The sequence below is a fragment of the Pyrus communis genome, chromosome 14 (assembly GCF_041283825.1).
Source record: "Pyrus communis isolate YQ-2024b chromosome 14, ASM4128382v1, whole genome shotgun sequence".
Lineage (NCBI taxonomy): Eukaryota > Viridiplantae > Streptophyta > Magnoliopsida > Rosales > Rosaceae > Pyrus > Pyrus communis.
This window is the reverse complement of record NC_142578.1, coordinates 19,670,304-19,685,451: the sequence shown is the minus strand read 5'-3', so window position 1 is coordinate 19,685,451 and position 15,148 is coordinate 19,670,304. Positions and strand designations below refer to the sequence as shown.

Sequence of the window (15,148 nt, the reverse complement as noted above, 5' to 3'; positions counted from 1 at the left end):
TTATCATTATGGTGGTGAAGTATTGCCTCTATCTTATAGTGGATGAGATTTGGGTTTGTGAGTGGTGGGGAGGTGCAAGTGGCGTGGCTGGGTTGTTGGTAAGGGGGTGAAGAACATTGGACGTCTTTGGGTTTGGAGAGGTAGGGGTGGATGTGGGACGTGACTTTGACTGAGTTTCTTTTTCGTTTTCTTCTTTTTCTTTCTAAACCCAATTTCTATGGAAGTAAAACAAAGATTTCAAAGTAAATATGTTCCAAGTTTGGTTTAGAAAGAAAATTTTGGGTCCAAATTAAATTTCACCTTCCAAAATAATCTTGAAGCGGATAGGAATTAAAATGTTCAAAATAACCTTGAAAATAAGTCATGTGCAAAGCAATGTCATATGATTTATTTTGGATGAAAAACTTAATGGAGTTAGAGTGAGATGACAAATTAATGATTTAAAAAAACTGATATGACAAATCACGTGAATTGTAGTTCATATGACAAATTGAAGAAAAATATATAAGTTCATATGACATTTCTAAAATTTTCCCTAGTATTTTGGGCCTTAATCAAGTTGGGAAGGATACCCCTAAATGAAATTGGACACATAAGCTCCTATGGTGACAGTTATTTAACATGACTTGAATTTTAAATAACTTATTTAACAATATTCTTCTTCACTTATAAGTAAGAGAAGGATAAAGACATTTAGACAACATTTTCGGGTAGTATTTTTTTACTGTGTGAATGTGAAATGTAAAAAACTATATTTACATCTCATTTTGAGTTTCTGAGAGAAGTGAATATGGATTCTACTCTAATGGAGGAAATGTAAATTTGATATCTCATTATTTTTCTCTGTATAACTTAAGGAGCACACCTTCTAAGAGCAACTCCAACCCCACTAAGGTAATTATTGCCCGGGCTATTAAGCAAAGACAATTACTAATTTAGTGAACAGTAAATGCTCTAGTGCATCTCCACCCTTAAAAAGTAGTAGGATTTTTTCCCCTCACATTCTCTCCCCTTCTCTCTTACTTTCCTCTTTGACTCTCTTTGTGTGTAAAGAAGTCAACACAAGATGTTGACATGGTTTAATTATGATCATCCAAATAGAAGAAGAGGAAAGAGGAGGGGAATTTAGATTGCCTAAGTTAAAGATGAGAGAATCATACTCCTGTTAAAAAAACGAGAAAAAAAGAGAGTATATTTTACATTTTTATTTACATTTCCAGGAGAATGAATATTTTACATCTTTTCATTTGAATGGCTTCCGGCCAACCAAAACTATAAAATGTCCATGTCAAAGCATTTTGCGTTGAAGATGCTCTTAATGATAACCAAATGATCTTAATGATCTTAAATAGAGATGTAAACCTTTATCGTTTGTCAATGATCTTAAGTAGGCAGTCCTAGGCATGGACCCCCACACTACGACATTTTGGAGTGGCCCCAACAACGTGATCCTCCACACTACGACATTTCGGAGTGGGCCCAACAATGTGGTCCTGCCACTCTTTTTAAAAGGGATCCCTCTCAACAAGGGAATACATTAATACCATCATTCAAATTTTTTTTTTTTTCAAAGCAAACGATTTTATCTACACTAAGGAGAGGGGGTGAGCTTAGCTTCATAATATGTTAACAATAATATGATATCAAGCCGAAAACTCTCACCTACAAGTGAAAAAGAATATCATTAGACTGTAGTACTAAGTGATATCATCATCCAAGTTTTAAGCACAAACTAATATTCCCAACATTTATCTGTGCAAGCACAACAAGTGCCCTGGTGGTAAGGGTCCAGACTGAAAATGTAGGAGGTATCGGGTTTGATGTTCCTAGTTAGTGAGTCTGCTTAATTGTGGTCACGAGCAGGGTGAAATTCCCATAGCCTCTCCGAGCATGGAAGGGATGGATAACTGTGGCTTGCCACCAGTTGTCCCTTTTTAAAATTTAAAAAAAACAAAAAACAAAAAACATTCATTTGTGCAACTGTAACATAGTCACGTAGTATTATCAGTTGACTTTGTATTATAACACGTGTATACAAACTCTATTTTAATCCCTAAAAAATCACTTTTTTAATAATATTGTATGTAAGATGAAAAACTAAAAATAGTCATTTGACTCGTATCCACGTCAACTTATATATTCCAAGTCAAATTTATTTATTTATTTTTATGAATTTATTATATGTTTTGTTTGCCTATATGCCCTTAGGTACAATTATTTTAATGTTTCGGCATTATTTACTATTCACTTCTCAAATTTATCGGTTACAATACAAGTTTCTCCATTCCGGCATTAATGAAGTTTTTTCATTAACTGGCGATTAGTTCATACAATCTTTTTGTCCTTCGGGTCTTCAGTAAACCAATCCATCCATTCTGAGGTAAGTTATGCAAAATTGTAAAAATGTTAATTCGTTATTAGGGATGGATGAACACCTTAATATCGTTTTGGCCAATTCCAAATATTGGCAGGCCTGATATTGATGGAGCTAAAGAAATTGGAGTTGAAGAGACTCTTGTGGAATCGCTATTGGCCAAAAAACAATCTAGGAGGCCAAAGCCTAAGAGGATGAAATCACTTGGCCAACAATCAAGGCTGATAACATTTGGAAGGTGTCATCGACTTGGGTGGGATAATTCTGTCACGTGTGAAATCCAAATTTGAGAGTTTATCTTTTTAATTCATCTTGACGCTAGCAATTTTTTTTTTCTTTTTATTTTTTGTAATCTTAGGATTGGTTTGAGATTGCTTAAATTTTTTTAAAAGCAACTTTTTAAAAAGTTGGACCATAAATTGTGTTCAATAAATAAAATAAAAAGTTTTTTTTTTCAAAATTATGGGTCAAAATAGCAAAAAGCAAAAGCAAGTTTACCCCTGCTTTCTAAAAGAGTGCTTAGTTTTATTACTCCTAGAACTATGTTTTCCTTTGGTTATATAAAAGAGTTTTGAATAAAGATTTAGTTTTCAATTAAATGGTGTTTCGTTTTGGTCATCTAAACCTATTGAATTGTTCCTACAAAAGTATATTACCAACTCATACCGAATTTATAGACCTAAACCAAATAACGTATCTAATAGAAATCACAGTCTAATTGATCGTACGAAACTAACATACCTAATTGAATACATACTTAATTGAAATTAGAGCCTAATTGAACGTACAAAACTAACATACTTAATTGAAATTAGAGCCTAATTGAACATACAAAAATAACATACTTAATTGAAGCCTAATTTACCGTATTAAAATTGGCGGACATAAACTAATACAGGATACCTAATTGTTATTTACAACATATAACCAAACGTATTGAATCAACCGAGCCTAACCGACCGTACCTAAAAGTCAAAAGTGGTTCACCAGCATATATTATGATGCAGAAAGTGAAAGGTGCCTAGAGATTTCAAGAATGATTATTATTATTTAGATGTGTGCTATTTACACATTTTTTTTTATTTTAGACACACCTTCTTAATTTGTGATCGTCAGATCAACTGAATTAAAGAAGATCAAAAGATAAAATTAACAAAGGACAAGTGAAGTATGAGGATGCTAAACAAGATGAGTCTTGTTTAAAAGCTATGGAGGATGAGTTGTTTATGATTGAAAAAAATGGCACCTGGAAGTTTGTTGACAGACCAACTGAAAAACCTGTTATAGGGGTTAAATAGGTCTACAAAACTAAATTAAATCTTGATGGCTCAGTGTTGAAGAATAAAGCAAGGCTGGTTGCAAAAGGCTATGAACAAAAGCCTAGTTTGGACTACAATGAGACTTATGCACCGGTTGCTAGGTTGGATATCATTAGAACTTTAATAGCTTTGGCTGCACAAAAGAGCTGGAAACTGTATCAGTTAGATGTGAAATCGGCTTTCTTGAATGAAGTTCTACAAGAAGAGGTCTATGTTGAGCAGCCTGAAGGTTTTGTAGTAAAAGGCAACGAAGAAAAGGTGTACAAACTTCATAAGGCCCTCTATGGTTTAAAACAAGCTCCGAGAGCTTGGTATGGTGAGATTGACAGCTATTTCTCACAGTGTGGTTTCAAGAAAAGCTTGAGTGAACCAACTCTGTATATAAAAGCAAGGGGAGAAGATATTCTGATTGTCTCTATCTATATAAATGATATAGTCTACACTGGTAGTTGCAAACCAATGCTAGAAGAGTTCAAAGAAGATATGAAAATGAAGTATGAGATGACAGATTTAGGTCTCCTTCACCACTTCCTTGGGATAGGAGTGATACAAACAGAGTCCAGCATCTTCATTAATCAGAAGAAGTATGCAAGCTCTTTACTGAGTAAATTTGGTTTAAATGAAGCAAAGACTGTCTCAACTCCTCTGGTAGCTACTGAGAAGCTATCTAAAGATAATGGAAGTGGATCTGCAAGTGATGAATTGTATAGGAGCATTGTGGGAAGTCTTCTATATCTCACTGCTACAAGGCAGGATATAATGTATGCAGCTAGTTTATTGGCCAGATACATGCATTGTCCTACCAATAGAGACTATGGAACTGCAAAGAGAGTACTCAGATACATCAAGGGAACTCTGGATTATGGCTTAGAGTATGTGAAAGGAAGAAAAGCTTGCTTAATTGGTTTCTGTGATAGTGACTGGGGTGGTTCATTGGAAGACAGCAAAAGCACATCAGGATATGCATTCTCATTTGGCAGTGGTGTGTTTTCCTGGGCTTCAGTCAAGCAAAACTGTGTTGCACTCTCAATTGCAGAGGCTGAATATATAAGTGCATCAGAAGCCACAACACAAGCAATATGGCTGAGGTTTGTTTTGGGAGATTTTGGAGAATTACAAACTGTAGCTACTCCTCTTCACTGTGACAACACATCTGCCATTGCTATCACAAAGAATTCTGTGTTTCATCAAAAGACAAAGCACATTGATAGAAGGTATCACTTTATTAAGGATGCACTGCAAGAAGGAATCATTGATTTGGTGTACTGTCCCACTGAAAAACAGATAACAGATATCTTCACAAAACCTTTGGCTAAGGATCGGTTCAACTATCTTCGAGATATGCTTGGTGTGAAATCAGCTCAAAACTTAAAGGGGAGTGTTGAATTATAAGTATTTGAGCTGAAAAGTTTTAGAATAAGTTTGTTTAAATTGGTGTATCCACTTGTGCAAAATGAGGCAAAGTGTAAATGTCTAGTTTTGTAAAAAGGCCATGAGTGCCATGTGTTGAGTGATCCATGAAATTAGATAGATGTGTGTCTAAGATGAAATGTAGTGTTTTATGTGGTCCCAAGTTAAGGCCTTCAGTTAATGAAAAGCAAGTTAGTGCTCTTTTTCGAATAGAGAAGAAATATTCCTCTACAAAGTTTCTGCAAGAGAGAAAACAAGAAACCATTCTTTTTCTCCAGTTTTGTTCATCTTTTGTTTTCTGTCCAGCTCCCTCTAGATCAAAACTCATTGATTCAAGTAACACTAACAGGAACTTCCTAAGTTGGACGACTGGTACTGCTGAATCTAACGCAACGTCTTGAGGTTGCATCTTCAGTTATATGATTGAACCTCGGTGTAGTTGGTTAGAAAGAGAAATTTATGTTGTTCTTAAACATACATCAGTAATATCTGCATATCATTTGCCTTGTGATTTTGTATTTCAGTGAAGATTATAAATTGAAATTGTGTTCATCTGAGAGAATTGATTGTGTTGGTATAATTTTGTGAATCTGTTCGATTTCACTGCGTTAGCTGCTGATTGTCTACTTTTTGATTGGCAAAATTTGCTTCAGATGCTTATGAAGTTTCACTAGAAAAAACTGAAATTGTGTGTATTTTCTCTACAAAACTTAAATTATTGGTTTGTGTATTGAAAAGGTTAGGGAATTAATTCTCCCACTCTCATTTTTCTTCCCTTCACGCTTTGTTGATTTCTAGCATTTAAATTGGATAACTTAGGGAAAAGTGTGAGATACAAATAAACGAGAGTGTGCAGAATCATTTCCTAAATTATTATTCAAAAATGTTTTTGCTGATGTAATAACGGAATATCCTTTTTGAAAAAGAAACAAAAAGTATAACGGAATCTCTTTGGACTTTATACATATGAAATGTCATATGAACTATTCGTTTTTTATATTTGTCATGTGAATTAAACATTTTGGCTAGTACAAAACCAAACTTCTGGCTGGTAAAAAGAACATTTGTAGTTCTTTTCAAAAAACTTATTGTCAACTACTAAAAATGGCATTAGGCTCACAAACATGAATTTTAACCAATCTCAAGATTTGAGAATTCAACGGTGTCATTCATGTCCCTAAAAAGAGGGAGTTGAGATGTCTAAAATAACTTTGAACTTTCCAAAAAAAAAAAAAATTATTTGAACCCAACATTTCTCTTTCTAAACCCAAATTATAATTGTTTATTTTGAAATCCCTGTTTTAGCCCATACACTAAATGAGTATAGTAAGAAAAGGCCGAAAAAATTCCATTAGTGAAAGTATCTCTACTTACCTCATCCCCACCCCTCCACGAAAACACCCTCGACCGCCTAAACCTTTTGTCATTCCAATTGAATGATTTAAACTCATTGAGTTTCAACCTCAAATTGGTTTATCACAAAATAGTTGAATTTTGTGAAAGGGAAGAATGAAGAATTAGGATTCTGCACACATACTCATTGAACTAGTTTTAATGGTTCAGATCAAACAAATTGGCTTAATTAGATTATCTCTTAATTGATTTATCATTATGGTGGTGAAGTATTGTCTCTATCTTATAGTGGATGAGATTTGGGTTTGTGAGTGGTGGGGAGGTGCAAGTGGCGTGGCTGGGTTGCTGGTAAGGGGGTGAAGAACATTGGACGTCTTTGGGTTTGGAGAGGTGGGGGTGGATGTGGGACGTGACTTTGACTGAGTTTCTTTTTCGTTTTCTTCTTTTTCTTTCTAAACCCAATTTCTATGGAAGTAAAACAAAGATTTCAAAGTAAATATGTTCCAAGTTTGGTTTAGAAAGAAAATTTTGGGTCCAAATTAAATTTCACCTTCCAAAATAATCTTGAAGCGGATAGGAATTAAAATGTCCAAAATAACCTTGAAAATAAGTCATGCGCAAAGCAATGTCATATGATTTATTTTGGATGGAAAACTTAATGACGTTAGAGTGAGATGACAAATTAATGATTTAAAAAAACTGATATGACAAATCACGTGAATTGTAGTTCATATGACAAATTGAAGAAAAATATATAAGTTCATATGACATTTCTAAAATTTTCCCTAGTCTAATTAGTAGTTTGGGCTTTTAATCAAGTTGGGAAGGATACCCCTAAATGAAATTGGACACATAAGCTCCTATGGTGACATTTATTTAACATGACTTGAATTTTAAATAACTTATTTAACAATATTCTTCTTCATTTATAAGTAAGAGAAGGATAAAGACACTTAGACAACATTTTCAGGTCGTATTTTTTTACTGTGTGAATGTGAAATGTAAAAAACTATATTTACATCTCATTTTGCGTTTCTGAGAGAAGTGAATATGGATTCTACTCTAATGGAGGAAATGTAAATTTGATATCTCTTTATTTTTCTCTGTATAACTTAAGGAGCACACCTTCTAAGAGCAACTCCAACCCCACTAAGGTAATTATTGCCCGGGCTATTAAGCAAAGACAATTACTGATTTAGTGAACAGTAACTGCTCTAGTGCATCTCCACCCTTAAAAAGTAGTAGGATTATTTCCCCTCACATTCTCTCCCCTTCTCTCTTACTTTCCTCTTTGACTCTCTTTGTGTGTAAAGAAGTCAACACAAGATATTAACATGGTTTAATTATGATCATCCAAATAGGAGAAGAGGAAGGAGGAGAGGAATTTAGATTGCCTAAGTTAGAGATGAGAGAATCATACTCCTGTTAAAAAAACGAAAAAAAAAAAAAAAAAAGAGTATATTTTACATTTTTATTTACATTTCCAGGAGAATGAATATTTTACATCTTTTCATTTGAATGGCTTCCGGCCAACCAAAACTATAAAATGTCCATGTCAAAGCATTTTGCGTTGAAGATGCTCTTAATGATAACCAAATGATCTTAATGATCTTAAATAGAGATGTAAACCTTTATTGTTTGTCAATGATCTTAAGTAGGCAGTCCTAGGCATGGACCCCCACACTACGACATTTTGGAGTGGCCCCAACAACGTGATCCTCCACACTACGACATTTCGGAGTGGGCCCAACAATGTGATCCTGCCACTCTTTTTAAAAGGGGTCCCTCTCAACAAGGGAATACATTAATACCATCATTCAAATTTTTTTTCTTCAAAGCAAACGATATTATCTACATTAAGGAGAGGGGGTGAGCTTAGCTTCATAATGTGTTAGCAATAATGTGATTCAAATTTGTTTTTGGCGAGAATCAAGCCGAAAACTCTAACCTACAAGTGAAAAAGAATATCATTAGACTGCAGTACTAAGTGATACCATCATCCAAGTTTTAAGCACAAACTAATATTCCCAACATTCATCTGTGCAACCACAACAAGTGGCCTGGTGGTAAGGGTCCAGACTGAAAATGTAGGAGGTATCAGGTTTGATGTTCCTAGCTGGTGAGTCTGCTTAATTGTGGTCACGAGCAGGGTGAAATTCCCATAGCCTCTCCGAGCATGGAAGGGATGAATAACTATGACTTGCCACCAGTTGTCCCTTTTTAAAAAAAAAATTTAAAAAAAAAAAACAAAAAAATTCATTTGTGCAACTGTAACATAGTCACGCAGTATTATCATTTGACTTTATATTATAACACGTGTATACAAACTCTATTTTAATCCCTAAAAAATCACTTTTTTAATAATATTGTATGTAAGATGAAAAACTAAAAATAGTCATTTGACTCGTATCCACGTCAACTTATATATTCCAAGTCAAATTTATTTATTTATTTATTTTTATGAATTTATTATATGTTTTGTTTGCCTATATACCCTTAGGTACAATTATTTTAATGTTTCGGCATTATTTACTATTCACTTCTCAAATTTATCGGTTACAATACAAGTTTCTCCATTCCGGTATTAATGAAGTTTTTTCATTAACTGGTGATTAGTTCATACAATCTTTTTGTCCTTCGGGTCTTCAGTAAACCAATCCATCCATTCTGAGGTAAGTTATGCAAATTGTAAAAATGTTAATTCTTTATTAGGGATGGACGAACACCTTAATATCGTTTTGGCCAATTCCAAATATTGGCAGGCCTGATATTGATGGAGCTAAAGAAATTGGAGTTGAAGAGATTCTTGTGGAATCGCTATTGGCCAAAAAACAATCTAGGAGGCCAAAGCCTAAGAGGATGAAATCACTTGGCCAACAATCAAGGCTGATAACATTTGGAAGGTGTCATCGACTTGGTCGGCATAATTCCGTCACGTGTGAAATCCAAATTTGAGAGTTTATCTTTTTAATTCATCTTGATGCTAGCAATTTTTCTTTTCTTTTTATTTTTTGTAATCTTATGACTGATTTGAGATTGCTTAAATTTTTTTAAAAGTAGCTTTTTAAAAAGTTAGACCATAAATTGTGTTCAATAAATAAAATAAAAAGCTTTTTTTTTTTCTTTTCAAAATTATGGGTCAAAATAGCAAAAAGCAAAAGCAAGTTTACTCCTGCTTTCTAAAAGAGTGCTTAGTTTTGTTACTCCTATAACTATGTTTTCCTTTGGTTATATAAAAGAGTTTTGAATAAAGATTTAGTTTTCAATGAAATGGTGTTTCGTTTTGGTCATCTAAACCTATTGAATTGTTCCTACAAAAGTATATTACCAACTCATACCGAATTTATCGACCTAAACTATATAACATATCTAATAGAAATCACAGTCTAATTGATCGTACGAAACTAACATACCTAATTGAATACATACTTAATTGAAATTAGAGCCTAATTGAACGTACAAAACTAACATACTTAATTGAAGCCTAATTTACCGTATTAAAATTGGCGGACATAAACTAATACAGGATACCAAATTGTTATTTACAACATATAACCAAACGTATTGAATCAACCGAGCCTAACCGACCGTACCTAAAAGTCAAAAGTGGTTCACCAGCATATATTATGATGCAGAAAGTGAAAGGTGCCTAGAGATCTCAAGAATGATTATTATTATTTAGAAGTGTGCTATTTACACATCTTTTTTATTTTAGACACACCTTCTTAAATTGTGGTCGTCGGATCAACTGAATTAAAGAAGATCAAAAGATAAAATTAACAAATGACGAGTGAGAAGTAAAAATAAATGTATAAAAAGCACACCCTATTATTTAATAAGAGGATTACTCAAGGAACGAAAATATGAAAATTATTTTTAGGAATTAATCAACTGAAAAGAAAAAAAAAGAGAATTTTCCAGAAACTGCGAAAATTTGAAAAAGAAAAAAGGGAAAGTTGATTAAGGTACAACCACATAATTGAATTCCCACTTTTACGTTCGCATGTTTTGAATTATGGGTGATAATAAATTTATCTTTACGTTTTTTAAATTTTGATGATAGAGGTTACATTGTAGAAAATAAAGATGACGTTTCTTATAAATAGTGATAAAATATGAGTTATTGTTACAAATGACATGTCATAGTATATGAAAATAAAGAATTTTTCTAGATATGGAAAATCTTTCAGGTTATATTCTAAACATATTCTTATTTACATCATGATATCTAAAAGCCCCTTATTAATATTACATCAAGGGGTGTGCTATTCACACACCCCTTGATAATTTATGTTCATTAATTTTCTTCAATTCATCCGATCTGACGGCCGAACATTAAAAAAGTGTGTGAAAAGTAAAATGGGGTGTATAGATATCACACCCCTACACCTAAAAGCATAAATTCGGCGCCAACTGATATTATAACGCATGAATTAGTAACACTAAAATAAACACGTGAATTAGCAACGTCGTACCATAATTTGTATCAACCTTTTAAAGCTCTCGTCCATGATCCTTCAAGCAAAATATAAACGTGAAAATAAAAATCGTTTAATCATCTAATTATAACAAAAACGTAAGGTAAAAAAATAAGTAAAGGGGGAAGGTAGACATTTCTCATTTATCAAATTTCACATTGGCTGTCACGGAGAAGTTTGTATAAAAATGCAAATCTTGCAAAGCACTTTCCACAGTACGGTTAACCTGATTTCATCAAACCTCAAATAAACTTCACTTTCAATCGACAATATCTGGACTAAACCGGTAATAGCCACCGCGGTTCGAAGAGTTTTACTTCGAACGAACCGGATAGACCGGAAATACATTGGTTCTATGAATAATTAGGATAGATTCTGGTACAAAGAAGTTGCTTGTATACATAATAATACACCACCACAATGGATTCTCTTTCTTTCTCTAATACAACACCACAATGAATTCTCTTTCTCTCTCCCTCTCTCTCTCCCCCCTAAAACAATAACAATATTCACTAAGAATCTATGCGCACATAATCTCACTAACTACTTGAGCCTTCAAAGACAAAGAATTTGGTAAATGCCAAGGATCACTTATCGGAACCTCCGTTTTGCTTCTCCATAAGCGACGACCCCCATAACAGTTACCATGTAACCGGCAATGCCGACAACAGTCACAGGGTTCTTGAACAAAAGAATTGAGATAACAACAGCCACAGCGCCTTTTGCATTGCCTAATACCTGGTTGTAACATAATTTCCATCAAAGAAATTATATGAAAGTCCAAGACCAAGAGCTAAAAGTAAATAAACATGTTCACCTACAAAAAATTGATTCAACAGCATTTGGAGTGTGTTTGGACTGCATTTAAGGCTTGAATAGTTCAATGATTATGTGCAGACACAATTGCCATTCGACTGGCCCTTTATACTTTAGGCTTAAGAGTCATAACTAGCTTCGACCGACAGCAGTTTAATCAATGTTTTGATACTATTCCCAATAGAGTTGATACTTTAGCGGTGTACAATCACACTACGAGTTGGATTTGGGGTTCTGATTACTGGGGTTTGGGGTAGACAGTGTTTTCCTATAAGATGAAATATATAATTTCTAAATTAGCGGATTTTTGTGAAGATGTCCCTTGAAGGACCTATGATATAGACCGTTCTGGATTGTGGAGTAGCTTCTAGGGTGAATGTTTGCATTCTTTTCTAAAACGAGTAATCTGGTCACAATTCATATATCAAGCAATGTTCTTATGCTGCAAGATTGTCAATCTGGACCACACATTCAAAAGAAATGAAAAACCAACCTGATCAATGGGGTGTGTGTGTTTTGGGTTTTTATCCACTAAATGAGAACAATCAACACAGTAATTCGAGAAAGAATTAGCTAAGGCAATATGAATTAGGAAAATCAAGGTGAAAGAAGTCCAAACCTGAAGCGTTAACGCACTTGTATGTTTGGTAACCAAAAAATTTGACAAATTAGCAGAATATGCCATTACTGAATTAACCAAAAGAAGTAACCACATGAATTTATGCTCCCGTCCAAGTGACAGAGTGACATCTACGACATTGGGTTCCATTATAAGTGCAGCAGGCAACAACACTAGAATAGCAATCGGAGACATGTACAGCAGCAAATTCATTGAGTTCAACTTCTCCCTGTTAAGCAGCAGACAGAGAAACAGAAGTAGTAAGAAAACGCCAGAGCCAGAACAGAGTAATTTAATTTGGCTTGAGATAAAGATGGCATTGAGATGGAGAGACATACAAATTGAACATATATCACAACTATTTCAAAAATTATAGGCTTGACTGCAGAATGTCCATTGTTTGCCAATCAAATAAAGCAAGGGGAGCATATCTAAATGCATATCAAAGAAAAAGTTAAGAAATAAGAACTAGAAGAGCTGCCTTCAAACTTAAAGAGAATGTATGTAACACGTGTGTGTAGGCTCTAGTAACTAGTAAGTAACGAAACTAAATAAGCAATTAGGAATACAACACTTAACGGTTGATATTCAAACACCCACTGCTTTCTCTACCTAAGAAGAAAAAATCATGCTTGAAGTGGTTAGTCCCCAGTCCTAATTTTAAAAGGGTTCAGATGACAGACTATACAGTGAAAAGCTTTAAAGTTTTACCCTTCGGAAGAAAGTAGAATGCCCTGAAGAACAGACTTAAAGGCCCTTGCAGCAGTTGCACTAATGCACATAACAAATCCAAAGAAGTGAAAACTTGGCTCGCCCTGCCACCAACCGAGAAATTTCCGTCATTCCACTAAGATTGGAATGAAAGCAAATTGCTTATGATAAAAATGAAAACACAGAATACAATGTAGGCCATAGCAGTAAACTAGAAAAACAGGCTGTTGCATTCTTAAAATTCTTCAGAAACATATATCATATGCCAACACGAACTCAAACACTAGCTTCGCACAGAACTACATTATATATCCATACGTGGTATTGATTTGTTGTTTCTCAAACTGTTTACTTCAGCCATGAAAGAGGTAGCATTATCCATTACCAATTACAAGTTACACTGTTTTAACAGAACGATGCTTCTCCGGTAATTGTAATCGTCTATATCAAATCTCGAGCCAAATGCATTTCTGATTTCAAGTATAAGCCATCACTGGTTAACCCTTGTAGCTGATTAAAGATCTGGATCAGTGAGTACCATATCTTAAATATATTTTCGACCGAAAACTATTGAAACCAGGTAAATCAATAAATCTCATACCAAATTCAGCAAATTCACAGCAATATAAACCCGGAAATTAACAGCATTGTACAGATACCAAATCAAAATTATCCGAAAAACTAAACTCCTCAGAAGCAGATAAAAAACAATTTTAAACAATTAAATTGCGATTAAAATCCATGATCCAATGAACAAAAACAAGCATTACCCCACTAGCAATCACCACCCCAGCAACAACAGGCACAAGAGCAGCATAGGTAACCCAGGCCTCCCTCTTCAAGGTCGCCAGATACGCAAACAGGGCGGTGAAAAACGGCGTCGTCGCACCCACAGCCTGATTGAAAGACACAGCAAGGTACCTGAGAGAAATGTTGCCCCCCACAACCGACCCACAAAAGACAACGCTCAAAGTGGCAATCTTGACGAACTGGGACTTAGATTTGATGGTCTGGAGAGGCACAATCTTGAGGAAGACGATGGAGAAGTAGCTGAGAATTGCGCAGGCGGCCATGTGGCACATTGTGAGGAAGATTGGGAAACGGAAGCCATAGTTGGAGAGTAAGAACTTGTTGAGTAGGAGGACCCCGATGTTGGATGAGTACCAGAGGATTATGAGGGATGATATGAAAATGGCTTGCTTCTTTGACGACATTGTTCAAATGGGTTGGAGGAGGAGGACTGATTTTTGGTGGAACAGGTGCTTGGATTTGTTTGGAGAAGCTCTCGTCTGAGCTTCAATGGAAAATTATTATTATTTCTGCAACTCTTGCTCCTTGGGTTTTTGTTTATTTTTTTATTTTTTTATTTCTTTATAATTTGTGTACGTGGGTTTGTGTAGGGAACAATTATTGTGTCGACGCGTAGCTGGAAGGAACATGCAATCGTGGCAAGAAACAAAATCCACACCCAGTGTTTTGTTTTTCTTTTTTGTTTGTTTTTTGGTATTTTGTTTGAGAACAATTTTGATCTCCACCTTAGTGAAGCTTATCATTTTATTAAATATAGTTGAAATATTTAAATTTCAAGATTTTTATAGTGAATAGACATAAATTTTCAAATTAAGCGTATTCAATGATAATAAGTAAGGTGGTAGGCATTACCACCACTTGAGACTAGTGAGCAAAAATATAACCACTTAGTTGAAACAACCACAAGGTTGGGCTGACAATTTCTGATCCACAAAAGAAATCATTTTATTTAAATAATTATCTGTTGATTTAAGAAGTATGATTTTCTTTCCTTTTTTTTCTCCCTCCCTTTTCCTCTTCTATTTAAACGATTACGATTAAATCATGTCAATATTTTATATTAATTTTTTTATAGAAAGAAAAAGACAAAATCGAAAGTATGAGAGGAGGGGAAAAAAAGAGAGAGAATCTTACTCCTTGATTTAAGGATTTAGATCCTCTCCGGATCCCTTCACGAGGAATTCCGGAAATCAATGCATAATAACCTCATCAAAGATTGTGCGGTGATAATTTTTTATATATATATTTTACGCAAAAC

The 15,148-nt window shown here is 34.4% G+C and overlaps 1 protein-coding gene across 1 annotated transcript; it reads right to left on the bottom strand.

The window, feature by feature from the left end:
• Positions 1–11,208: 11,208 nt before the first annotated feature.
• On the bottom strand, positions 11,209–14,506 carry LOC137713678 (UDP-URONIC ACID TRANSPORTER 1). The gene is made up of 4 exons (XM_068453009.2): positions 13,851–14,506; positions 13,081–13,184; positions 12,370–12,598; positions 11,209–11,672 (listed from the first exon to the last, which is right to left on the bottom strand). Exons 1-4 carry the CDS (start codon positions 14,292–14,294, stop codon positions 11,526–11,528), a joined length of 924 nt encoding a protein of 307 aa, XP_068309110.1. The 5' UTR covers positions 14,295–14,506; the 3' UTR covers positions 11,209–11,525.
• Positions 14,507–15,148: the final 642 nt, after the last annotated feature.